This window comes from Ceratocystis lukuohia, assembly GCF_044167205.1.
Source record: "Ceratocystis lukuohia strain C4212 chromosome Unknown Supercontig3_pilon, whole genome shotgun sequence".
Lineage (NCBI taxonomy): Eukaryota > Fungi > Ascomycota > Sordariomycetes > Microascales > Ceratocystidaceae > Ceratocystis > Ceratocystis lukuohia.
This window is the reverse complement of record NW_027263522.1, coordinates 2,685,039-2,710,808: the sequence shown is the minus strand read 5'-3', so window position 1 is coordinate 2,710,808 and position 25,770 is coordinate 2,685,039. Positions and strand designations below refer to the sequence as shown.

The 25,770-nt window shown below is 49.8% G+C and overlaps 5 protein-coding genes across 5 annotated transcripts; 2 read left to right on the top strand and 3 right to left on the bottom strand.

Annotated features, from left to right (window-relative positions):
• Positions 1 to 127: 127 nt before the first annotated feature.
• Positions 128 to 2,264, bottom strand: HOO65_030682 (3-phytase A; the record flags this gene model as incomplete). Its single annotated transcript, XM_071001980.1, has 4 exons — positions 128 to 610; positions 804 to 1,009; positions 1,050 to 1,234; positions 1,339 to 2,264. The coding sequence occupies 4 exons, from the start codon at positions 2,262 to 2,264 to the stop codon at positions 128 to 130; spliced, it is 1,800 nt and encodes a 599-aa protein (XP_070860361.1).
• A 2,076-nt stretch (positions 2,265 to 4,340) lies between these two features.
• On the bottom strand, positions 4,341 to 5,135 carry HOO65_030681 (uncharacterized protein; the record flags this gene model as incomplete). Its single annotated transcript, XM_071000472.1, has 1 exon — positions 4,341 to 5,135. One exon carries the CDS (start codon positions 5,133 to 5,135, stop codon positions 4,341 to 4,343), a length of 795 nt encoding a protein of 264 aa, XP_070860360.1.
• A 4,547-nt stretch (positions 5,136 to 9,682) lies between these two features.
• On the top strand, positions 9,683 to 11,233 carry HOO65_030680 (ribonuclease H-like protein; the record flags this gene model as incomplete). Its single annotated transcript, XM_071000471.1, has 1 exon — positions 9,683 to 11,233. The coding sequence occupies one exon, from the start codon at positions 9,683 to 9,685 to the stop codon at positions 11,231 to 11,233; it is 1,551 nt and encodes a 516-aa protein (XP_070860359.1).
• Positions 11,234 to 11,506: 273 nt separating this feature from the next.
• Positions 11,507 to 13,159, bottom strand: HOO65_030679 (uncharacterized protein; the record flags this gene model as incomplete). The annotated part of the gene is made up of 1 exon (XM_071000470.1): positions 11,507 to 13,159. The coding sequence occupies one exon, from the start codon at positions 13,157 to 13,159 to the stop codon at positions 11,507 to 11,509; it is 1,653 nt and encodes a 550-aa protein (XP_070860358.1).
• A 9,173-nt stretch (positions 13,160 to 22,332) lies between these two features.
• HOO65_030678 (Cell wall integrity protein scw1) lies at positions 22,333 to 24,822 on the top strand (the record flags this gene model as incomplete). The annotated part of the gene is made up of 1 exon (XM_071000469.1): positions 22,333 to 24,822. One exon carries the CDS (start codon positions 22,333 to 22,335, stop codon positions 24,820 to 24,822), a length of 2,490 nt encoding a protein of 829 aa, XP_070860357.1.
• Between the last annotated feature and the right edge of the window lie 948 nt (positions 24,823 to 25,770).

Here is a 25,770-nt window from a genome sequence, read left to right as displayed (position 1 = left end):
ACCTGACCTACCAGTCGGTTTCCTCCCGTGTGTATGAACCAATAGATAAAAATTCAAAAGCCAAAAAAGATATACGCGGCATGCAGCAAAGATAACAACAAAAGGTATTGGCCAAAAAAAAAAGACACTACGCAGCTGTGACTGTAGTCGTGGTAATAGGGGCCCCATCCGTGACCTTGCCAAACTGTTGCTTATCCAGCACCTCGCCATGGCATGCATAATCATACTGCGCCACTGCTGCCATCTTGCTCTGCACCTTGAGGAAGGTCTCCAATTCACACCAACCATCAACTCTTTCGACATCGCACTCGTGGAAGCTCAGGCCGAGTGGGATTGTACGTTGGTTAAGCACAAAGTGCACGTAGCGTGTCACATTGCCGCCACCCTTAGAATCCTTATCGATGTATCCAGAGCGGTCTGCAGCCATAGGGTGTGGCGTTTCTATTAGTTCGATATCGAGACGGGCCCCGAATGGAGTCAGTTGTGCAACACTGAAATTGTGGTGGCCGGGATTGACAGCAGGGTCGAGTGGTTCGGCAAATTGGCGTAGGCCAAAGGCTGCTAGTACCGAGATGATGTTGGAGTCATGAGAAAAGTCCAGATAAAGGCTCTGGTTCAGGGGAAGGTAATTAGTGAGGAATCCATGGTGGTGTTTATTTGCGAGTGCGAGTAGTCCAGAGTCGTATTTTTGAGGCGAGCAACAACTTCTTGCTGGTAGCCAATGCCAATAGCACGCTAAATTACACAGGTAAATAGTCAGAAGTATTCCGGTATTGAAAGGGGGATGGAAGGCGTAGGCTTACCCCTGTAGGACTTTGGAAACCAGAGCTGGCAGAAAACTCGAGGTCCAGAGAGTATGCAAAGCCCTCCCATTCTTCATACGTAAACAAGTCGCAGAATCTGGAAGACCCAAATGCTACAGTCTCGTAGGGACAAAGCGTTTGTGCAGCGTACGTGTCATCAATAGTCCAATCGAAACCTGTTATCATGGACTTGAATCGCTCGGTAGCTAATCAAGTGTGAATATTAGTTGGTTAGCAAAACCGCACATGGCAGAGTGGTATAAAGTTGGGTATAAAGAGACTTGCCGTTTTTCAGATAGATGTTAACCCAGGTCGAGCGTGCTTCAACTCCGCCGCTTTCTTCATTGGCGTTAGGGCAGTTCATGTAGCCTGCAAGAGAGTTGTTGAAGCCTGGTTTTTCAATGATAACCTCAAGCGTAACATTTTCAGCCCTGCGCGCTAATAAGTCAGTCAATGATCTTTGTAACATGTCTTGGTCAAAAACAGAGGACATTGGCAAGCATTTCTAGTCTGTCTTTTTCACGATCAAACTCACCAGTCCAGCCCGAAGAAGCCTGCCATGAAATTTTCTGCAGACTTCAACATACGATCCTGTGTCGTCGTACGCGCAATAATCTTGGTGTTTGGGTCATACATCTGTCCGTACATATAAGAATGTAGAACACCCGACTCAAAAAGCTCCTGGCGACCCTTGGGTACCAGGATTTCTGCACCCAGGCCATATTCCCAATCGTTAAGAAATGCGAGCTTGTCTGTTGCAGATATTGTATCCGAAGCATTGGCCACACGCTCGCCAAACAGGGCCACCTCTGACCCCGTAGTCGGGTATCGCGATCCATGGCGAGACAGCATTTGCACTTGAACTATTTTGGCCGAAGGTGGCAAAGGGTATTCACGTACGCCAAACCCGTCAGCAGGTTGGTACGGTGACAGGTTCCCCATCAAGCGAAAGATATTGACAGGCGCACGGTTAGTGGTGCTGTTCTTCCCGTCTTTGCCGCCGCCCGGCATGCCGGAAATGGGCAAGACGGTCTGCAATGGGGTATTGGGCTCGTAAATCGTCGTAGCCAGCGGGTCGAACGACATGGTCTGTGCCAGAAAAGCGGCCTTTCCCGTGGCCGTTGGGCCGGGAAAGAGCTCGGGCTTGGTCTGGAAGTAGTCTGGAACAGTGGCTGTAGCTTTGGGTTCTGGTAGTGCAGGACAGTGACAGGAGCCATTAGAGGAGTGTTCTTTAACTAGACTGCTGATGTAGTCACGACCAGCAGAGTCCACATAAGCCTGTTTTAGAATGACAAATGCTAAACCAACGCCAAGCAGCGTAAAGACAGTATTCCGCACAGGCTGATACCGCCATATCCAGGGGCCTCGAGATGAATTTGGGCCATAGGGTTTTAAATATTGTGAGCTTAGAGAGCGGCGGCTAGCCGGCGAGGGAGTTAGGGTTTCGGAAGAAGAAGACATGGTGGTCAGACTTGTATTTTTGGTTTACGAAGCCTCGACTGGTTCTGTAATGGAAACAGGGAGAGTAGCCATACAGAGGAAGGGAAAGCTGCAGCGAGCGTAGACGTCCGGCGCAGATTGAGATACGTTATCGCCAAGACGGGTCGTTGTTACAAGTGGAGTCGGCCCAACTTAGCAGAGACCGAACAAGTATCCAAAGAGGGCAAAACTCAATCCTGCAGAAGCAGTGCGAAAGGAAGAGAAATTGGAGGCTTAGTAAGCATGGGCGTTTATGCCGTCAAACTAATGGCTCCTTTTTTGATTCTCGTCGCCCTTTATATATATATAAAAACAAGGCACGATGGCTCAAAAAGAAGGACGAAAATTAACACAGTTACAGCCTTGCATAGCCTCTGAGAAAGGGTTCGTGGTCTTTTTGGCTACTAAAGGAAGCTTCCCCTGAAAGCTCCAATGTAGGGTCACGTGACGGTAAACTGCCGGCCGCTAGCACCCAAGCTAAGCTTGTATTCAGCCGCTAGTTTGTGCTACTGCAGGGGGTAAACCGTGGCGTTTGAGTGGCTGAGAAACCTAACCTTAAAAGTAACCCTAAATTGCTATTTAGGCTTCTGGGCCAAAGCTTCTTGTATACAAAAGACCCTGAGATGGAGTGTCTGCTACTTATTTTTAATACAAGCTTTGCGATTGAATCAGAGGAGCGTTCCAATGTTGCAGGAAGCGAATGCTTGCTTGGAGGCTCTTCATATGAACGTTCCAACAGAGCCAAGACACCAGTTGGCGAAGAGGCGCAGCGGGTAGAAGCTATCAGTCACGGCGCTGAAGAAGGCGAAGATTATTGATCATAGGGATATCTTTATGCTGCGCCTATATCTCAAGTTGGGTGGCAATGGCTTCAATACCATCCAGCGCGGCAATTCAATCGGCAATCAGAGAAGGGCGACTGTCAAGCCCAGGATGGCTGACGCTACCTATTAAAGCTGTGTGGCTGAGGCCCATGGTGAGCCGATTGCCATGATAGGACATTAGAGGCCGCCGCTGGAAATGTTGGTTGTGGGATAGAAGAGCAGGAGCATTACCCAGTGTTTTGTCTATCGTACTGACGACAGCGGCATAGTGTTGTATGCTAAGCCAAATTACTCAACGGCCGTTGACATGTCGAGATTACAAGTAAGGTCGAGCTCCCGGCCATTCTACAGCTCATCCCCTAAACCCGATAGCTTGGGGCCTAGCCGAGGTCAGGGGAGTTGACAGGAGACTGTATCCATGCCATGCGGGAGTCCCAAGGAAGGGGTATTCGTTTGATTAGCATGAGTAAGGCTGCGAGGCTGACTAGGGAATGAAAAGAAAAATGGCGGATGGGAAGAAGAATGGGTATGGCTTTGTTGGTGAAACAAAGAATGCAGTGACAAGGGGGGTATCAAAAGAGGAATGAATTGTTGTTGAAATGAAGCTGATTCTGGCACGGTGGAAAGGAGGCAATGGTCAAGATAGAGATGTACGCAACATGGCTACATCGGCAAGTGGATCTAAAGAAGAGTGTAGCTGTTGACAGTGCTGAAGAACGATAGACACCGAGAATCGAGCCAGGATGAGGCCGAGCGAGATTCTGTGAGATTATGGGGAGGTCGGTTGAAGCGCCCATGTCTTGACTTTCTCTTCACGTTGCGTCTTTTTGATACCTATTATATACAGGGCTACCATCTGGACGGAAGTTGGTGGCAAAACTGAGGAATGAATTGCGTATGAGATACGAGATAGTCTGGTGTTTGAGAGAGGGTTCTTTTGTGATGAGGTGACGGTGGAAGGCTTTCTCCCTGAATAGGCCCTGCCTTTTCTACCAGACATGATACTGAGCAATGTCCTCATATATACGCAAGACACATGGTTTGGCATCACGTTATGACAAAAACACTAGGTGCTATAACTTCGTAGCCATGTACAAACTCCTATCTAAAAGCCGGTAGTACATTGATTGGCTGGCTCGTATCGCATAGGGATAGAGGGGAGCATCAAGCCACCTTCCCAACTCTCCTGATTTCGAGGCCATGTGCACTGTTTCAGCACAAACTGACTCCGTAGTTAGAACCTCACGATCTTGCGCTTGCTATTCTTCTTCGCAGCTAGAGTCCGATCAGCAACCTCGGATGTAATTGCGGCCTGGAATGCGGGCTCCTTCTCCTCCTCATCAGCAAATAGGGCCTTTAACGCAGCCTCCTGCTCTTCATCGTCCAGGGACGACTGAGTTTCAGTGGCCCAATCATCAGAAGCAGCGCCCGTAGTAGGACCCCCTTCTTCCAACGCCGGGAAGGAGAATAGAACGCGATTCATGGGTTCAACGCCTCTCTTAGGGTGTCTGCGATCCTGGTTTCTCAAGAGGATTTTCTGGACTGGTTTATTGATGACCTGCGTCACTTTTTCGTAGTACTGGGTGCCAAGAATTGTATCCCACTCCTCGTCGCCCGGGAGGATTCTGACTTCTTGTTTGGGCTTAAGATTGCGACCCTTGCGGATCCTATCAATCACCTTGTCGGTTTCCAAGTCTTCATTGACATCAAGAATCACCCATCTCATGTCGTCAGGCTCCAACTTCTTAACCCCAGCAAGGGCAGTGTAGATTTGCCCCAGACTGAGCTTATTTGTATGATGACGTTCTTTCTCGTTGTTGGCAACGCGTATAGTAGCAATCTTTGACTCTGGGCGGAAGGCGATCACATCGAGAAATTGTATGTTGTGATAATATTTTGGAGAGAAGACTACATGCAGTGTGCCATCCCAGCTTTGCACCTCATAGCCATGGTCCTCAAGGATGCCGCCCTGGACGAGGCCAATGAGGGATAGAACCAGAGACCAAGAGGATAGGGATAGGAGTCTCATTGCTTTGTGTAGTCAAGGATATACAAGAACAGTGCCAAGTATGGGGATGGAAGAGTGAAAAACGAGTGGGTGTGAGGATCCGAGAATACGACAGTGGTAGGGCGTCGAATTTTCCAAACTTCATCCCAAGAAAGGGCTCCAAGACTCAGTGATGGGCACATATCAACTACTTAAGTACTTCTCGGCTGGCCACTGGTTCTCGGCGAGCACTGAGCTGCATGCCATCTCAATCAATAGAAGCTGCAAACTGGTGTCCTCTCTTTCTCGCCGTACAGGATTTTCGTCCCTAGTCACCAATGACCTGTGCGCCACCCCTGCAACTCCATATAGCTCCGTGAAGTGCAAGCCGAACTGGTAGAGCACCCATACACCAAACCATCCTAAATACATCTCTAGCATCGAGCGGTAAAGCATTCTAGAAGCACACCGTAGCTGACGGGAAGTAAAGCATATCAATAAGCCGACTCCTGCGGATGAAAAAAGGATAACGACGTCAGCTTGCCCTCCTCGGCCGTCGTCCGTAGGACAAACTCTGCCCAACATACCACATCTAAATGTCCGCTCGATATTATTGCATAGACCAGTGACAACTACCGATTCCCTACAGCAATGACAATGACTGCCTAAAGCCACTACGCACGTACCACTCTAGCGGCATTCGGCGTTAGTGCTGGTCTTACGGATCCTGTAGAGCTACAGGACCCGTGGTGGTCAGAGCCCTTCCCGGACCAACATCAGATCCATGCACTTTTATCCGCCACAACCCAAAATCCAAGATACACTCTTCCATCTTCTACGCTTGTTTTGGCGGTTTTGCTTATTTTCTAGACATGCCAGCCAAAAGTTGGCCATCCGAGAGTTTCGTCTATAGAGAGATCAATGCCCCCCCCCCCCCCTAGTACTACACAATGTATCATTAGTATGCGCGAATAACAGCGCGCGGTCTATGAGACGACATAGAGACTCAATGGCACTGAGCTTGTGCTTGGCTGCTAGTATACCGCCCAATTCGATGCAATGCTGCTATCCTGCACAGCCCCAAAATCTGTCAGATAACTACGACAAGTCATGAAATCATCCGTGGGAGTGATGTTTTTAACAAGCTCCCAACATCCTCGATCTCGCTCATTACCAAGCAAGAAGGAGAAAGCCCAAGACTCTCACTTTGCATGCCATCGCCAAGATCCACGTCTAAGCTAGTCCGTCATCCTGCTGAGACTACTGCGCGCAGAATGTAATCCTCGGGAGCTTTCAAAGCAACCATTAGACGAATTGACATGGCCAGTATCGGCAGAACAATCCTTCAGACTCCTACCTCATCAGGGATTGTGTTGAAAATAGCAGCGAGTCTGTGAGGCCCATAATAGCCCTCAAGCCTTTGCAGAGGCATTGGTCAAGGAAGAAGCATAGACCTAGGTATGCGGGAGAAAAGAGGCTCAACTACAAGGTGATAAGCTAGCCGGCTAGAGGGTGGCAAATAGGAAAAATGGCCAGCATAATGTGGCAAGCCGCACCAGAGAACCCTCCGTAAGGCTTTGCAGGCCGAGTTTTTCTCATCCTTAGGAGAAATCGGCCAATTAAAGGCTTGAGCCGTCAAGCATCTAGGCAGCCTACATTACAAAAGTCTCGGCACTTTCTAGCCAACGTAGATTAGCGTTTTCTAATATTACCCCACGTTGCAGGGAACTCGATTATAGCGGCGCAAAGGCCCTCCATACCAGCACCAAACATTGCCACCGCTGCCCGTAAGGGCTACCCCTCTGACCAAGCTCGAGAGACTGGTGCATCAGCACTTTCCCCAGTAGCCAAGGCCTGGCTGCCAGACCCAATATTAGTCACACCCTGGAATTTGGCCTCCTTTTTCTCTTGCTCCCTATCATCAGATCAAACCTGCGACACCTGCTCGTAGTGTACAGTACCAAGAGTAGTCCCCCATTCTTTATTTCGGCCTCATCTTTGGGACGAAGGTTACCAACGAAGTCTAGCAACTAGGCTTGGGGCTCTCTCTACATGAATGCTATGCCAGCCCACACAAGCAAGCTTGCTAGTTCCGTGCCAGTATAACGACAACGAAAGATACAGATATTGTCCAGTCTTACAGCTAGATTCTCGCCAAGTTTGAAGGGGAGCACAGGCGTTTTTCTCCTGGATAGTTCGCTTGCGCCAGCTCTTTTTGCGTCAGTCAATCACGTATTCCGTGTTCCTTGCGGTTAACGAGATGGGAATCAATCCTTGTGTCTTTTTTTTTTTTCTTTGCCAACAACATATTCCTCATCAAACAGGCACATTGCCCATTGACACACAAAAACAGCGTTTCACGAGAAAAGGAGTCAATTTCCTAACCCTTGTTAGGGTTCCCTTGCTTGCCCAATCACGACAAGCTTTCTTTTTCTGTCATGTAGCACGAACTCTTTGAGTACCACCTGCACTTTCAATACTTGCCTTCCTTGGATTTAGAGAAGAGAATTCCTATTTGCACCTGAATATTTAATGCCCCACACACCAAGCAATTGAACCAATGACATAACCACATTAGCAACAATCCAGTCATACTAGCCCCACTTTGCAACATCCCTCTCCTCCTCAACTCGAGAAAGTCTACTCCGAGCCTGTTGCGCCAAGTGTTGGGTGTAGCCTCCCAAGGCAGTCAGTTGTATGGCGGGACCCTTGGTCTAGAATCAGCTGTATAGGATGATTACTCGGCTGTCGTAGACAGACTGAGACAATGGAAAGACACCTATTTTATCTTCGCCGAAAGCTGCAGTCTTTCGAGGGCGCCTACGCCCACGTTGAATAACTTCTGGCTCCTGAATTAGGAAGATATCGCCGTCTAGCCACCAAGACGAATCAATTTCGAGCTTTGCAATGGCTTCCTTGCTGTCTTTTTTTGCCATAATTTCATGGGCACAAGGTAATCCATATTGCTTCGTACAAAGGCCAGAACAAGAGCGTATAAAAGGCATACAAGTAGGCGGACCTGTATCCCATACACCTGCAATATAGCGGTTCTGCTTAGCAAGAATATCGACACAGGCATGTGATACTTCACGAGGGATATTCTGCTGTGTAGCTTCGTCGAATACGCTCCTTTTGCTTAGCAAGTTCTGCATCACAAGCTTTTTGCTTATTTTGTAAAAGCTCTTGAATAATATCAAAAACCCTCTTCAAGTCACCAGTACGTCTGGCCAAATAGCTTTTTAGCTCACAATGTGCTAACCCTGTCGGAGACGTAGTTCGTGGGCCGTAGTTTCTGGTATTCTTGATTCAACCACTCTTGACGTTCTGGCCAATATTTAAAGAAATATGGCTATTTGATTGGCTGGATTGCTGTTAAATTGGTTATGTGATTGGTTCAACTACTTGATGTGTGGGGCATTAAATCTTTGGGTGCAAATAGGAATTCTCTTGATTTAACTTCTACTCTATAACTGTGCCTCTTCGGTGTCCTTCTGCCGGCCGTGCTCCGACCTGTGCAACCCTCCTCTGTCCTGCTGTTGCCCCTTCATCTCAGCAGCCCCGGCCTGCCGCTAAAGCACATACACATACTTCTCACTCATCTTCTGGTTCTTGTTTGCTTTTTCTTTCCCATTGTATCCTCTACTCACTTTTACTACACGCCCCGTCCACACTGCATAACCAACCTGTCATCCTTCTAGAACCCAGGCAGACATTTCGCGGAATATTATTGTGGTTGCGAGGAATAAACAGGAGGTCTTCGCGCAAGACAGGGAAGCCCATCAGAGACTTTCTAACTGCGGCATAGCTGTCTGTGCTAGAACCAATGGATCGTCCAGACTATCAGCTGAGTCCCATACTAATTAAAGCCCAGTAGATACACCAAAGCCTCTTTCCCGCAGAGCCCCCAAGCCTGACACTACGTCAAGCACCAATGGGCGCGACCATAGAAAGCCTTGAAACTGAAACTAGGCACGTTGCCAGCAGACCGACCAGATCAGCGCTAGCACAGGCACAGAGACCAACCCACAAGGGAACAAGGCCAGTCATATCAGGCCAGCCTCGGACCCTATATATTCCTTAAGCAAACCTACATCTAGTATCATGACCGGGGAAGCCCTCGCCCCGTCACTTCACCAAAAAAAGCGGGGCAGCTGCCAGTCTCATTGTCTCCACCTTTTAGAAAAAAGACAAAGAAAAAGAAAGAGTTTGACTTGTCGATGCCAAACTTCCAACTAGTGGCGCTATCAAGCCGCCAGCTCAAGCCCTGGGAATTTCCGTTTGTGGGCACTTTTATCTACTCCTACTGTGCCTTGCTCTTTCCTTAGAAGAAGAGGCCCTTTGCCTTCTTATTGTTTCCCTTTTGCGGGAAAGACTAGGGCTTATGAGGAGGGTTACCAGCTTAACTTGGGTAAGCACGACCAACGCACAACACTCTTTCCTATTCTTATTCGGTCCTTCCCCTTTTTGATTTGGTACGCAAAGAGCAAGAAAGCGCCCTTTATTCTGCCTTCCATTTCTGGTTGTACCTCCTCTTTTCTGGCCGGCTCTCCGGCTCTCCGGCTGTCCTTCCAACCTTCTACCCTGCTAGCATGCCTTCGCCTTCATCCTCGGCTGCCGTTGCCGCCTTTCAGGTGTCCTCAGCTCTGACAATTCCCCGTCTGCGCCGTCTCGCCTTCCATGTTGGTTCGCAAATGACTGCGCGCAAGGCTGAACTGAAGGCTGGTATTGAGGCGGCCGTGATGCTACAGGCAAAACATACAGCTTCTACCGCTTTAGCTACCTCTGCTGCTGCCGGCGATGCCACAAGAGGCACTGCACGCACGAGGCTCAAGCCTGACGCTGCGTCAAAACGCAACTCTCTTCCCCTGCTCCCACCACCCCACCAGTATGTGGTCGTTAGTATAGACATGGGCATTCGCAACTTTGCTATATGCGTGCTCGGAACTGGGGTCTCCGCCCCACAAACTCCCGAAACTGCGCAGCACTGCAGAGCCCACGCAACCAATATAGCACGCCCGCTATGGTTGAGCACGCCACAGGTACTTGCCTGGCGCAAATACGATCTTCTAGAGTTATTCAAAAGTTCAAATAAGAGCCCCAAGGCACTTGCAGCCAAAAGCATGCAGGCAGTCCTAACGGATAGCGATGCGCCGCTGCCGCCAACGGCCGTCAAGGTCACTGACTTCGCAACTGCAGATATCCCTGCTCTGGCTGTGCGTGTAGTGCGCGATATCATCCTACCGCTAGTTACGGACGCGGCAACGTGCGCTGGCGTAGTATGTCCTGAGGGGAAGCCTTTGGTTTCGGTGCGCGCTGATCGCGTGCTCATTGAGCATCAACGTCACCACTCACGGGGGCTCATGGGCGTGTTACACACCACCGTGTTGGTCAACTCACTCGAAGTCAGCTTACACACTCTCCTAGAAGGTATGCGCGAGTTTGCCTTTGACCCAGAAAAGGGCGGTGTGGTGGCCAAGAAAGCGCCAGCACCTAATTCTAAACATCCGCCCCTTTTGGCCCATGTACCGCCTACCCACCTCATGGACCCGCGCAAGGTCTCCGAATTCTGGGTGCGTGATATCGATGCCATGCTCGAAGAAGCAGATGCGCGAAATCCACGCTCAAAGCGTCGCCGCAAGCGCCCGGCCGGTGCTGATTCACAGGTTCATATTCCAGGTGTTATAGATGAAGATCACATGGCTGCAAATGAGCCCGATACTGAGCTCGAAGCTTCCATGCCCCTGCGCAAGGCAGCGCCGCGCGCTCGCTTGACCACACAAGCCATCAAACGTGCCAAGGTCAATGTTCTAACTAATTGGTTGGAAGCCGGTGCACTAGACTTGGCTACGCCTGAGGCAAAGAATGTGGCAGCCATGTTCTTACCACCGCCGCCCGCGGAGTCCAAAAGCACAAAGGAAAAGAGAAAAAGCAAGGCCAAGACAAAGGCCAAAGGCCAAGAATCAGAGCCGGTTCCGGAACCAAAACAGGTGAAGGAGAAGAAAGTCTCGTCAACAGCGGTGCGACAGCGCAAGATCGATGACCTAGCTGATTGCCTCCTCCAGGGCCTGTATGCCCTGCGGATTGACGAAAATCGCCGGGCCATGCTAACGTGGGGTGTAGAGCCGTTCTTGGATGAGTAAGTAGATGGATGGCATGAGGAAAATAAGCCCCCTCCCTATCTAAAGAGAGGGAAATCTATCATTGATGCTACTTTTTAGCCAATATTCAGACACCGCAGAATAAAGCAAGACAAAGCAGGACGTGAGTTTGTTTTATATGTTTGGAAAGACGCTACGCTTAGATGACGAATAACACAAAAGTTTGATCCCCCTACCCGACACTCTTCTCGCCCTCATCTCTTCACCCTCACTCTCATCCTCATCCTCTCCCACTCTCTCATTCCCCTCGAATCATCACTTTCCCTCCGGCCTATTCACCCCTGGGGAAGGCGCCTGGGGCCCACCACGACGGTTACCCATCGACACAGCTAGTCCAGTCGATAAGCCGACGATGAATAGCAAGATTGCTGCGCAAATCCAGTAGCGCTTGTGTTTACCCCAGTGCTTCTTCTTAGCCACCACATCAGGTGCTACTGTTGTCAGCTGCCCGTTAGGGTGAATCCAGTATGCAGTGCTCCATGGCCGGTCACGCGGCACCGAGTGACTATATTGCTGTATGTGGCCGTGCTGGTGCGGATACACCGGGTTCTGTGCGAGGTGTGAGCGGGAATGTGACATGAGGCTTGCAGCACTGGCATCTGATGGTGCCCGCATAGGAATCAGTGACGCAGCCGAAGATGACATTGTATTACCCCGGCCGCGGCCCCGCCGGGATTGCAATGGCGCAGTGCTGCTGAGAGACAGCGTAGGCGATGGTGGTTGCGTCATGCCAGAGGCAGGACCTAGGGGTGCTGTGGTACTAGCAGTAGTTCCTGTAGCTGTTGTTCCTGTGGTGGCTGTTGCGGCTGTGGCGGCTGTGGCGGCTGTTGCAGCTGTGGTTGGCCGTGATGGCTCATACGGAGGTGGTGGGCCATACGAGTCGATACGTGTAGACACAGCTGTGGGTGCGGCGATGGTTGCAGGCATTGGTAAGGTCATGGGCACGGTCTGTGTTTGCCATGGGATAAGCCCGCTAGTGTTTGTGCTATTGGAGGCATTGGCATAGGTGTGAGCTGATGAGGCGGAGGAAGCGCCTTGTGACATGTTGTTGAACGAGAGGGGAAGAGGGAGCGGCAAGCCACTGCCTGGCATAGCAAGGTGGTCGACCTTGCGGTCGGTGGAGGCCGGTGCTGGCTCTGGTGCTGATGCCGATGCCGATGCTGGTGCTGGTGCTGGTGCTGGTGCTGGTGCTGGTAATGTTGTCGAAATTGATGTGGATCCGGTGGGAGGAGCAGTTGTAGGTGTTATGGCAGCGGCCGCGGTTGATGTCGGATCAAAGCTTCCCAGCGGCAGGCCTGAATTGGCGCCAAATTCGGGACCCAGGCCTGTATTGGAGCCAAAGCCAAGGCCAGAGTTCGAGCCATGTCCTAGGCCTAGCCCCGTGCTTGGGCCGAAAGCGAGTCCTGTGTTAGAGCCATACCCCGGGTCAAGGCCTGTATTAGAACCGAAGCCCATCCCCGTCCCCATACCTAGGCCACTATTCGACCCAAAATCCAAGCCCAGCCCTGAGTTTGAGCCAAAATCCAAGCCCAGGCCAGTATTTGAGCCAAAGCCCATGCCGAGGCTCAGACCTGAGTTGGAGCCAAAGTCTGGACCAAGGCCGAAACTGGGTCCTGAAGGCAGATCATATGGTTGCGGTTCTTTAGCTTTAGAATCAGTCATGTTTTTGCTTTCGGTGGTGGCGCTAGCACTGACGCTGGTGTTGGTGTCGGTGCCATTGGGGTTGGAGCTGAAATTAGTATCAGCAGAGCCGGTGACGTTGCTGTTCGAAGCGGTGGTGTCATTGACAACACTTCCGCCATCAATTGGCGCAGCAGTTCCGCTAGTAGACGCTGCCGGGGGAGTTACTTCCCGCATATCATCTAGAGGTGGGGCCTTTTCAGCCGATGTGATCTTTCCTGATGGCATTGTTTATAGAGTACAGCTTTGTGAATGAAAGACGACAACCCAAGGGATAGCAGGGGGTAAAAGAAGGACAAATTTGACCACAGGCCGTGAAGATGCGTTTGCTCTAGTATGAGAAAGTCTAGGAACAGGCGAGCGGAGAATAAACAAGGCCCCGATATATCAAGGAAGGAACAGTGGGTGTATCGAAACGTCGTGACGAAAACGAAAGCAGAACGAGAAGAAGAGAGACAAGAAAAGAAAGAAGAAAAAAGCCAGAAAACAGAAGACAGAAAAATGCTGGTGAGTGAAGATCCAGATAGTAATGAAAACGAAGATGAATAACGAAGAAAGAAAGGACAAAATGAAAAAAATGAAAAGAAAAAATACAAAAAAATGAAGTGAAAGCAGCCAATCAAAGTCTAGCCAGTGAGCAAAACCGGCGTTAGGTTAGGAGGCAAACAAACGGAAAGTCCAGAACAGGTTCTTTCTGGTTAGCAGCAAAAACTAGGGTGGAAAAGGTAAAAAAGAGCCGGGAGTTTTAAGCAGTCAAAGACGGAGGCGAGATGAAGAAAGAACGATAGAAAAGAGGAAGGGAAGGGGGCAGGAACCGATAGAAAATCTAGGAAAGACCAGACAGCAGAGCAACGATGTAGATGAAAGAATGGGCCGTTTTGCTGCCGAGCAAGAAGAAGTAGGGCAATAAGCAAAGCGGAAAGCGGAAAGCCTTCCTTTTCTGGGCAGGGCTTGTAAGTAGGTTGGGAGGCAAGAAACATCCCCTTTTGGGATGAGAAGATGAAAGTGGAGCCCTCTTGCCTTGTGAGAAGTTTATGTAGTAGTAGTAGTAGTAGTAGTAGTTGCTACGCTTTTTGCTGACTTCTTTCCTGAGCAAGAATACAAGAGCAAGAGCAAGAGCAAGAACAGGAGGGAAATGAAGGGGTAGAGGAAAAAGAAAGGGAAGGGCAGAGGAGAATAATAACGACCGACTTTTTAGTCACGAAGTTCTTTCCCTTTTTCCTCCTTGGAAGTTCCCCCTCCTTCCCCCCCCCGGCTCCCACAAGCGCTGAACGCGCGTCGTCAAATGTACCACTATCTGACTGGGCCTTGCCCGCTGCCTTCCTCTCGACTCAATGTGTCCGTGTTCAAGCTTCTCGCAAGGTCCCTGAGGCTATCCTCAAAGAAAACAACTGATTAATAGCACATTGATTGTAATTTACTGTATTCTTCTCTCTCTCTCATATTATTTACGGATGCATCGTATGGATTGGATTGCCCCTCCCATCCATCCTCCAAAGGACGCATGAACGAACACGATCAAAAGCCTCAGGTGAAAAAAAAAAATAATAATAAAAAAGAAGGAACAAAGAAAAGAAAAATTAAGAAAAATTAAAAGAAGAAACAAACAAGTCAATGGAAAATCGAGCACGTCGTCATCGTCAATGGCTGAGCCCGCCCAGTTAATGTTACTTTACACCTGAATTTCCGGGGAGGGGCTCAACCCAGGCGAAAGAGAGCCAAGGCAGCCCACGCCCCCCCTCTCAGAATCCAAGCTTTTTTTTCCACTGTGCTTAGGCAGGACTTGGCCTGTCAGTGAAGCTATATTTAGCAGCCAAACCACATGGCGGAAGGAGGGACATGGAGGGAAGGGATGGCCATGAGATAAGAGAGGGAGGCAGTTCCTCTCTCTATCATGATTGCATCTGCCAATATTGATGGCTTTTTCTTCTTCCTTTCCCTTTGCGAATGATTATTTAAAGAATAGAAGCGCGATAGCAGAGGGTAACATGGAGAGAAGTAGGAAAGGAAGTGAGAAACAAGAAAGGGCCAGACTAACGTGTGTAACCACTAGTCACAACGTCACACAGCCACAGCCACATCTTACTTGAGGCCTAGCTTGGGGATTATATGGCAAAGGAAATCGATCATACAACCAGGCCGAGGAGTAATGGTTGGAGAGTGAGGGCAAAGGGCAAAGGGCAAAAGTATTCACAAGCTTTCCCTTCAAATCCGGCAGATGCCCTCAAATGGTTCATATTATATTCCTTATTATTTTATCCTTAATCAAACTGATCATGACATCGTCGTCTTCTTGCCTTTCCTGCCAGAGCAATTATCCCGGCCCGGCTTTACAATATCACACACCTCTGTAGCCCGCTGCTCCGACCTTTCCTGCCGCTCTTCCGACGCCGCCGCACATTCAGTCGCTCCTCGGCGTGGTCCGCTTCGTAAATATCGTCACGGCGCAGCATTTGCCTGCACAGATCGATAAAGACCTCATCGACATTTGCTGCATTGGGGAGGGCGGTTAGGGGGTCACTGGTTAGCCAAGCCAAGTACTGCAGGGTTAAAAAGAACTCGATGAGTGAAGAGAGCTAAAGGCAGGAAAGCAACAACAGAACACACTCACTTCTTGTTCGTGCACTCGCCTCGTAGTACGGCGATCCCCAGTCCTGCGAAATCGCAAAAGCCCTCGCTCGCGGCACTTCGCGCTGGTCCTCTAGATCGGACTTGTTACCGACAATCACTATAGGCACAGTGTCGTCATCCTTGATGCGGATAATTTCTTTCCGCAATGATGCGAGCTCAGTCAGGGATGAGTCGGACGTTATGCTAAACACAAGCAAGAACCCTTGGCCTGTCTTCATGTAAAGATCACGCATGGCCACTGTATGCAAAAACCATTGTTAGCAACGACTACGAGGCCGACAATCGGGTAGGAAGAGGGATGGAAGGGGCTCACCAAACTGTTCTGTCCCGGCAGTGTCAAGACTGTACAGGAGAGTGTGGGTTAGTTTTGCTATATTGGACAAAAGGTAGTGGTGCAGGTGGTTGGCCACACGACAATTGGCCAAACGACCCGTGTTCTTACATTTCTAAGACTATTTGCCGTCCCTACAGAGGGTTGTTAGCAGATTGGCCTACCCAGACGCTCCATCTCCAGGCGTGATGTGATGACTTACATCGACCTGTATTTGTGTGCGGTATGTATCCTCGATAGTTGGATCATAGCTCTCGATCCATTCATTATGTACGAACTGGGCTGTTAAGCAACTCTTTCCTACACCACCTGTATGCGGATAGCAGCGATGAGAGCCGGGGGGAGTTAGCAGGGGGACGGGGGGAGTGGAATAAAAAATATATAATAAAATGTAAGATGCATGCGGAGAAGAGGGAGTTTTTCACACACCAGCTCCAAACACTACAACGTGGAGTTCTCGGCTAAGGTGGACATGGTTAGCATTTCAGAGAGAATAGTACTGTATGTGTGCATGTGCATGTGTGGATGGGACGGATGGATGGATGGATGGATGGATGGATGGGTTGTATGTAGGTACCATCAAGCAGCTCTTGGCAGGGCTGTATCTCGGCTGTGGGCCAACGGCACAGGACGGGTCATCAGTCGCCTCCAATAACATGGGATTGCAAGTAGATGGAAGAGGCCGGACACAAGGCCAAGGCCACCCAAGCAGCACGGTTTCTCTACCCAGACTGATGCAAGCTTATGCAAGGCGAATGTGCAAGGTTATGCCTTTTTTTTTGGGGGGGGGGCTTTTTTTCAGTTCCATATATATATATAACACACCTTGGTTGATATCGTGGCATTGCAAGTTATCTGTGAACCGGACTAGGGCCGAGCCTGTCTCTATGTGCGGGAAGGAGAAGATGCAGAAACGAGGGAGGAGAAAGTGAAGAATTTGTAAAGAAGAAAGACAAAGGGAAATGGGACAGGATAGAAAAGAAAAAAAAAGAAAAAAAAGACTCGTGGGGAGGGGAACAGAAACAAACAAACAAACAAACAGCTTAATGGAATGCTGCTGTGTTTGTCACGAGGAAGGAGGAAGTCGAAGGGGCGCCAATAAGAAAAAAAAGAGCAAGCCAAAGGAAGCAAAATACAAGCTGTCACAAGCTGCAGTTGGTCAGACTGCACTGCAGAAATGCGGAGCTGTCAAAAATAGCAGCAATAAACAGCAAGCAAAGGAAAACCTGAAAAGCCAGATTGTGAAAGCCGAAGACGTGGAAGAGAAGCGCGGCAAAAGAAATAGAGGGAAAAATAGAAATGTGGAACAGGCCGAAAGTCAATGGCAAATACGTAATAGGCAAAAAGAAAATAAAAATAATGAAAAAAAATGAGGGAGAACAAAGCTTCCAAGGCAAGCTTTCAAGCTATCCAAAGGAAAGGAAAGAAAAAAAAAAAAAGAAAAAAAAAACTTGGTGATAGGATGACGGCAAGCGGCGGCGACGTCATACGTTTTCTTTTGCTTTATTTTCTCCAAACCACCTCTTTAGCTAGTTCAATTGGGGAAAGAAAGCGGGAAAAAATAAAATAAAAATAAAAACACGAGACAGCAGGAAAAGAGAAGAAAAAAAGAGCCCAGGAGACAAGATGAAGAATATCGAGGAACTTGGATAGAATTATACGGCAACCGAAATTCCAAAAGAAGTGGTTCGTCAAATCCCGGACCTCGAGCTCCTTCTTCCTGGAAGTCCTCGAGTCCAACAAGGTAACAGAGCCGCCCGTCTTCTTATTTCTGAGAAGGATGGAAGAAGGAAGTTATGAGCAGCAGCCAGCCGTAGCGTAGTGTCCAACGTAACGACAGTTAGATAGCGTAGCGTAGCAGTCAAATGTGGAAGGAGCAAAGATAGCAAGAGCAAGTAGAAAAAATTAAAAAGGCGAAGCTAGTGTTTTTTTTTTCAGTATGCTTTAGACGGGAAAAGGAACAAAATAAGAGTGAGATTTGGAGGGAAAGCGGCAGCTTCGTGAACCACTTTCTTGCTGGTCTTTTTTTTCCTCTTCTTCTTTCGGGGGAGAGCTCGACGCGTTTATTATAGCCTGGGTTGCGGGCGGCCTTGAGCCGTGGGTTGTGGGTGTGGGCTGTGGGCTGTGGACTGTGGACTGTGGACTGTGGGCTGTGGGCTGTGGGCTGTGGGTTAATTGGGAGTAAGAGAAAGAAACAAAAAGGGAAGGGACGCGTAGGGGTTTGCAGACAAAAAAAGAAGGAGAAGGTGACAAAGAGGAAATATCCCGAGTTGTTTAGCCCATGAAGGAGCAAACAGACAAAAGAAGAAATAGCCAAATGTCAAAGAGACCAAGTTATCCTGTCTTGGTACCGCCTTCTTGTTATATTGTCGCAAGGCTGAGGAGGAAGGAATAACGGAGGTGAAGGGAGGGGAAGCAGAGAACAAACACACGCTGAGAATGGCTTCCCGCCATGGATGTCACGGAGGGCAGACTTCAATTACAAGGACTTGATTTGCACTGCAAGCAAGTGATTTTCGCTGCGAACGGCCCCAACCCAACCAAGGCCTAGAGTGCAGTTCTAGACAGGCAACTCAACAGACGCTTCAGCATCTTGAGATAAGGCAGAAATGGGCGTAGTTCCGGCCTGGGCCTGGCGCTTCTTCTACTCTATGGAGGCCTGATTCAAGTTGTTGGTTGGTTTGTTTGCCCTTGTTTTGTTTTGCTTTGTTTTGTTTCTGTTTGGCCAGGACAGACAGATAGAGAGATAGACATAACAAGAGAGGATCAAGTTGGTTGCCTGTTGTCTAGCATAAAATGAGTGAGGAAAGCAGCAACCCCCATTACGGCAGGAAAAAAGTGACAACTTGGCATGTGTCTTGTCTCTTGGAAAAGGGCGGAAGAGGAAGGGAGAAAGACGTCTAATGCCAAGGACTCATTTTGGCAGCATACACTACACAACCCTAGCCACGCAACCCTAACAACTGCAGGCTATCATCAGCGACATGTCCTTGTCATCAATGCGAGCCGGATGATAGTGACATTGAAACTGAGCTAGTTCTCGCGTTCAATCACAGGCAGGGTCTTTGGTAGATCTTGATGCCCCTCTCTTTTAGATATTCCCCCCCACAGCCCTTGCCCTTCTACTGCTCGTCGTGTTCCTTCATGTTCATCTTCCTCCCTCCATGTTTTCGTGCTCTCTTCCTTCTTTCCTTCTTCTTGGCCTGCCTGATGCTCGGACCGTTAAGGGGGTCGTGCGTATGCTTTCCTAGAGAACATGGGGACGTGGGGACATGGGGACATGGGCATGTTTGTGAGACGGGTAGTGGGCAAGTGGATTGTGAGCATGTGCTTAAAATAAGAACTTGAACTGAGCACCGAATTGGGCTATTGGGCAAGGGTTGGGGAGCGTTACGTACTCGCACGGCGGCATATAATGTTAGCAGGAGGTGATGAAACTCACAAGATGTGAGGCGAGAGGCGAAAGAGGAGGGGGGAAGTGTCGACTGGCGAAGTGTCTTGCAGGGGGGCCAAACTGTCAGGGTGACACTATTGGTGGGCAAATTATGGAGTGGGTTGGTAGGGCAGGATAGGAGAGAAAAAAAAAAAAAAGTCAAAGAGTGATAAAGAGTTGACAGACGGAGAGGAGAGCAAGAGAACCAGAACCAGGAGAAAGAGACAGAAGGAAAGAGAGAAGGGCAAGCCGGAAGAAACCAATTACATCACTGGCCTAGAAAGCGGGCGTGACTAAAATATGAAGGGGATGTGAAGAAGGAAAAAAAAAAAAAAAAAAAAAAAAAAAAGCAGCGCGACACGTGTTTGTGCTTACTTTGGTCAGCACAATAGAAACTAGAGAAACAGTAGATAGAGCATGGTTTCTTCATGTTAGTGTAAAGCTAAAGCAAAGCATAGAGGAGCTCTAGAAGGGCCTCTTTTCCTTTGCGTCTATCTTGATGTTCATGCCACGCATAGAGAATGGGTGGTAAAAAGGGGGTCTGTTCGTTGATATTGCGCTGTCTTGTGTTAGAGTCGAGGGCTAGAAGGCGAAAAGGATAGAAGCCATGTTGGTTGATTGGCGTTGTCGAAGCTAAGAATGGTAGGAGTTAGAGTGAAGGGGCATTGCACAGGGATGAGCGTTTCCGTGTGAGCAAGGGAGAGAGAGGGAATAGGAAGAGAAGGAAGGAGGGGAAGGAGGCTTTTTGTCTGAACTTGTCCATGTACTAGTACAGGAGAGAGCCAGAGAAAGACGTGCAAGTTACACTTGTTGTTGGCTACGGACAGACGAGTGAAAGAGAAGCAGCATGGTTACAGATGTAGTAGTACATGGGACGTATCGTGGACGGGTATGTAGTACATATGCACATGACGATGAACCAGCGGACAGACCAATGAGACGAGCGAGAGGGCTCGGGCGTCCAGGGTTGAGGAAGAAGGTAAGAAGAAGCATGGGCGCACCCAGTTCTGAGCCCTGATTTTGGGCTGATGTCCTCTTCTCTGTTGGCTTTCTGTTTGTTTACATTGGGGTGGGTGGGTGTAAGGAGGAAAGGCGCGCGCGCTAGTAAACAAGAATGAAGCTACGGCGCGGTAAACAAAGGGGGGGGGGGGGGAGGGGAGATTGAAGAACAGAGAGCAGGACAGAAAGGAAGAAGAAAAAGAAGGAAGAAAAAGGGGGAACGAAACATACCAGGCACAAGAGACGAGACAAGACAAGACACCTAGAAACGAAGGAAATGGGCGATGGGCGAGAGAAGGAAGAGGGACTGGAGGAGCGAAGGAACGAACAACCGAAGAAGGAGAAAAATAAAAGGGAATGAGAGAAAGCAGGAACAAGCCAAACCGCCTAACCCGGTAACCCACCTTCTTTTTCTTTTCCTTTGGTTCATGCTTGTTTGACAATTGACTTGACCTGGATTATGGGGATCAGGCTTGTGACAATTGGGATTTGAGGAGGGGGTTCTGATCTGAAGCCCTGTGGACTTGGGCCTGCTCCGTAGTGGGTTTAAGGGGACCTGGCTGATGTTTCTGGGTGTTTCAACGAGTCAGGGTCGTGCTGCGAGAGGACAGAGAACCGAGGGGGCAGAAGAAAGCGGTCGAGAGAGGACAACGAGGAGGGTTCGTCCTGTCTGTCGTGTGTCTGCCGTTTCATCACAGGGCTTCACAAAAGGGGCTTACAAGAAGAAGAAACGGCGCTATGTATGGTCTGGTATGGTCTGGTATGGTATGGGTTGGGGTTGGTGGTGAAGGCTAGAGTGGAGTGGGCTTGGCTTAGAGTTGCAGGCAGGTGGGTGGGCTCCACTGTTTTGTTAGAGTGCTTGCTTCTTTCTGTTATTGCTGCTATTGCTATTTATTGCTATTGCTATTGCTGTTTCTGTTGCTGTTGCTGTTGCTGTTGCTGTTGCTCGCTCTTGCAGTTGCTCTCGCGGCTGCTCTTGCAGTTGCTGTTGGTTTCGCCCCCGCTCTTCAGTGCAATATGAGCTGCTCTTATTCGGCAGGGGTGTGGGAGGAGAGCTCGGGAATTTTCTTTCCTTGGTTCTCTCCATTTTAGGAGGGAAGAGAAGTGTGTACGTGCGTTTCTGCGAAGAGCTGAATGGAGAGGAGAGGGGCTCCGAAAAAGAAAGCAAGAGAGTTGTAGCAAGCTGGCTTGTTGTCATGGGATTTATCGAATTTATCTCTGTGTCTTTCGTGCCTACCCCCCTGATTCCACTCTCCCCCCTTTCATTCATTCTCATGCCCATTCTTGCTTTGCTTTGCTTTGCTTTGCCTTTGCACGTCCAGCTTTTACCTGTCCTCTGTTCGTTCCGTCTTTGCCTTTCAAGGCTTAGGCCCGTGGTTGCAGTAGTATCAGCAACAAATCTGGTATATTAGCCCTTTTCCGTTCTTTCCCTTTCATTTATTGATTTGCTGCACAGGAGAGGCAGCAGCGGTGCCTTCCTTGCTGAAATCAGACGCTGTGAAGCCGGAAAACACTGAAACATAGTGCTGTACACAGTTGAAACGAGGCAGCAACAGTGGGCAGGGCCAGGCAATAAGTGCTAGCCTAGGGGAAGCTAGGGCAAGAGCTAATGAGAAAAGCAAAAAATAATATTTCTTTTATCTTTAATAACTATAAAATTAATTGCTTCTTTTTCCCACCATTTCTCTTCCCTTTTTCCTCTCGCTTTTGTCTTTATTTCTTTTTCCTTTTTCTTTTTTACTTGGTCGTTCTTTTCCCGCTGGTTTATGCTTGAATTATTTCCTAATTTTTCCTCCTCCTTATTTCTCTCATATTTCCATCACACCTAAAAATCGAAGTCCAAGAAAAAAAAAACATTCATCGCCATCTCTGTTCCTTTCTGCTTCATTCTTTATACGGAACGCCTCATCTTCTTGTTATTTCTTTCCCTTTTTTCATATTTTTCTTTCACTCATATCTGAACTTCCCAAGCTTCCTCTTTTCCGTCGACTGTCGTGCGGAAAAACAATGAGCGACAGCCACACACAGCATTGTCTAGACATACAAAAGAAACCATCGCCAGCATCATCAGCATTGCCATCTGCATCGCCCTCTGCATCGCCGCTACGCGCAGTAGACACTAGCATCACGAACGCCCTAGTCCCAGCCCTATCCCCAGCTCCAGCCCCAGCCTCAGATACTGCTCCTATAGCCACACCGCTGTCGTCCTCTCCCGTCTCCGACGATATGGACAACTCCTCCATCCCCTCCTCGTCTACCGGCGCTGCTATCAACACGCCGGTCGGCTCCTTGCCCTCGACCTCTCCCGTTAGCAATACTGCTGCCACATCGACCAACTACAAGACAGGCTCATCGCCGTCGCCCACCTCCTACGTCGCTTCCCCTGCCAATATTTCTCCACCGTCTACCACTAAGCTTTCCGGCATCATGGCCGACTCGACCGCTCTCGTCGACATGCAAACATCATCCGGATTTGACCCCGCTCCCCAGCGGCCCGGCTCTGGATCAGCTGTTGCTGCAGCCCCTGGCTCTGCGTCTGCCCCTGTCCGCATCCGCATTCGCCATCTGCCTGAGTTGACCACCAACGACCAAGTCCGCTTCATGCTTCAGTTCTGTGCCGATGGCGATGTCATCGACGTCGAGACTCGCCCTGCTGATGCCACCACGCGCGATGCCGGGCTGGCCACTGCTCACGTGACTCTCCGATCGCGTCACGTGGCTGACGACATCTCGCACGCGCTTGACGGAAAGATGAACATCCGTGGAACTGCTACACTGATTATTGAGCTGGCTTCGGCTTCCAACACGCCAACCCAGACTTTTGGCCGCCTCCGTGGTCGCGTCTCTCCTGCAGCGACGTCCGTTGGTGGTATTGGAAATGGTCTTGGTGCGGGCGCTGGCGCTGGCACTGTCCCCAATTCTAGCCCTGGTCCTGGCTCGAGCGCTGGTCATAGCCCCGGCCCCGGCTCTGCCCATATCCACGCCCCCATCCATGCCACGACTACTACTAGCGGCGGAAACGCTACCCCTGCTGCTCCTTCTCGTGCCTCTGCTCTCAATGCTGCCGACGCTGCCACCGCTGCTGGCCCTGCCCGCTACGCCTTTGGCACCCTGCCTACAGGCAGCGAGTTCCCCTCGCGCCAGACCGGCAAGGACCTGATTGGCGGCAGTGATGCCAACCACGACGATGACAATGAGCTGCTGTCAATTCCATTCAACAATGGCTCTAATGCCTTTGCCAACGTGTCATCTAACGGCTCTGGCTCTACCGCCGCTGCGGCGGCGGCTGCTGCTGCTGCTGCCACTGCTGCTGCCAGCGTCTCTGGAATGACCCCCCCTCCTGGTGCAATTCCGCTTGTCCCGGCCTATGGCGCTGGCGCCTTGCCCCCTCTATCCTCGCAACGCCGTGCCACCGTAGCTCATATCCCCATGCTCAATGCCCTGGCTGGCCTGACTCCCCTTAACACCACTAATCTCAACGGGGCTATGCTTTTCCATCCTGTTACTGGCCCCGCATCGGCTATCTCGCCTCTCGTGGGCTCCAATATCCTCTCGCCCTTGTCTAGCCTGGGAAATATCCATGCCCCTTTCACTGCTGGCCCTACACCTGGCCCTTCGTTCCGCCGTGGCAGCAACTTCCCCTCGGCCAACCCTGCTGACCAGAACCCACCGTGCAACACCCTCTATGTCGGCAACCTCCCAGCCGGCACGACCGAGGATGAGCTCAAGGAGGTGTTCACTACGGTCAAGGGCTACAAGCGGTTGTGCTACCGTGTCAAGGCCAACGGACCCATGTGCTTCGTTGAATTTGAGGATATTCAGCACGCAACCAAATGCCTCAATGACATGTATGGCTACCTTTTGCCACGCAGTAACAAGCATGGTATTCGCCTGAGCTTTTCCAAGAACCCGCTTGGCGTGCGGTCGATGCCCCCAACCAACATGCCTGCTGCTACCCTGCCTAACCTCGGCGGGCCGCATGCTGTTCCAGCTTTCCCTAACGCCAATGGCCCACCGCCCGGTCTGTCCATGCCGCCTGGCCTGGCCCTCAACTCACGCAGTGTGAGCAACAACAGCAGCGGTGGAGTAGGGGCTGCCAATGGCGCCGGCTCTGGCTCCGGCTCGGGCACTGCAGCGGCTGCTACCACAACGACCATTAACACCAACCTGGCTTCTGAAATGTCGTTGCTGTCTACTAGCGCTTCGACTACTAGTGCTGGTGGTGCTTCGTCGTCAGCTTCGTCGTCGGCCTCGCCTTCGGTCCCTGCCTACTATCCTGCTTCGGCTAGCACTATTACGGCAAACCCGTGGAACAGCGGGCCGTCGGTATTCGGCTCTGGCTCGGGAGCTACGGGCGGAGGCTTGTTTGATGCGGCCCGTGGCTTTGGTGCCTTCCACTCTGTCCAGGCTACCGAGCAGGCCCAAGCCCAGGCTCAGGCTCAGGCCCAGGCCCAGGCAAACACGGCTCTCTTCCCGTCGCATATGATGGGCCATTAAGCTGGAAGAGGGAGTGTGTTTGGCTAGCCTGCCCATTCAGGGTGTTCATTTTTCTTGGTCTATTCTTGGTCTTTTATTGTCTATTATTTTTCTTGGACTTTCTAGGCTTCTTTTGTGATATTTTCTGACCTTTCCACTTCATCCTTCGACTCTCGCCTTTTCTTCATTCACTTGTCTTTTTCATTTTAACCGGAAGAGCGTCTTTTGCATTTCTCTTTTTTTTCCTCTTTTTTCACATTTACTCTCAAACAAAGCCAAAGCCGTTCTTCATATGATCCCCCTTTTTATTTTATTTTTCTTCATTCGGCATTTCGGCACATCGTCATTCATCATCTTTCCTCTTTTGCTTGATTTTCTCAGTCTGAGGCTTGGTTGGTCTCTTAATCTATACCGCTCTATACTCCGACACACTCTAACTCATTTTTCCTTTCTCTCACATTCCTTCATCTTACGCTATCGTGTATGATCCTTTCTGTCCGTATCATTCTTCTTTTCTTCCTCGCATGGCTTGAGGCTTTGCAGCGTGGCCCTCTATTTTTTTCATTTTTTTTTTCCTTCTCTGTTCGTCTTTTTTTTATTTTTTGCCTTTGTGTTTATCTCTTTTTTCTTTCTTTTTTTCCTTTCCATAGTCTTTTAAATTTTGTATCCATTGTATGTTTATTAAACTTCAGTTTAGCTCCGCTTTGTTATTTTACGTGACCTTAAGGCTCTCTGTTATTGTGTATTATTTAGTATGATGGATGGTCTTCTTAACCTCACATCATTCTTGCTATCTTAGTCTTCCATTATTCCTTTACCGCTTCCCTGCGAACTCCATCTTTGCCCCCTTGACAAACATATCAAGCCTCTTGGCCAGGAAATCCTCCAGCACTAGCGTCTTCGGCATTCCACGGCCGTCGGCAAAGGCATCGCGGTGGAAGTTCGCAATATGTGCATCCTTGTTGCTTT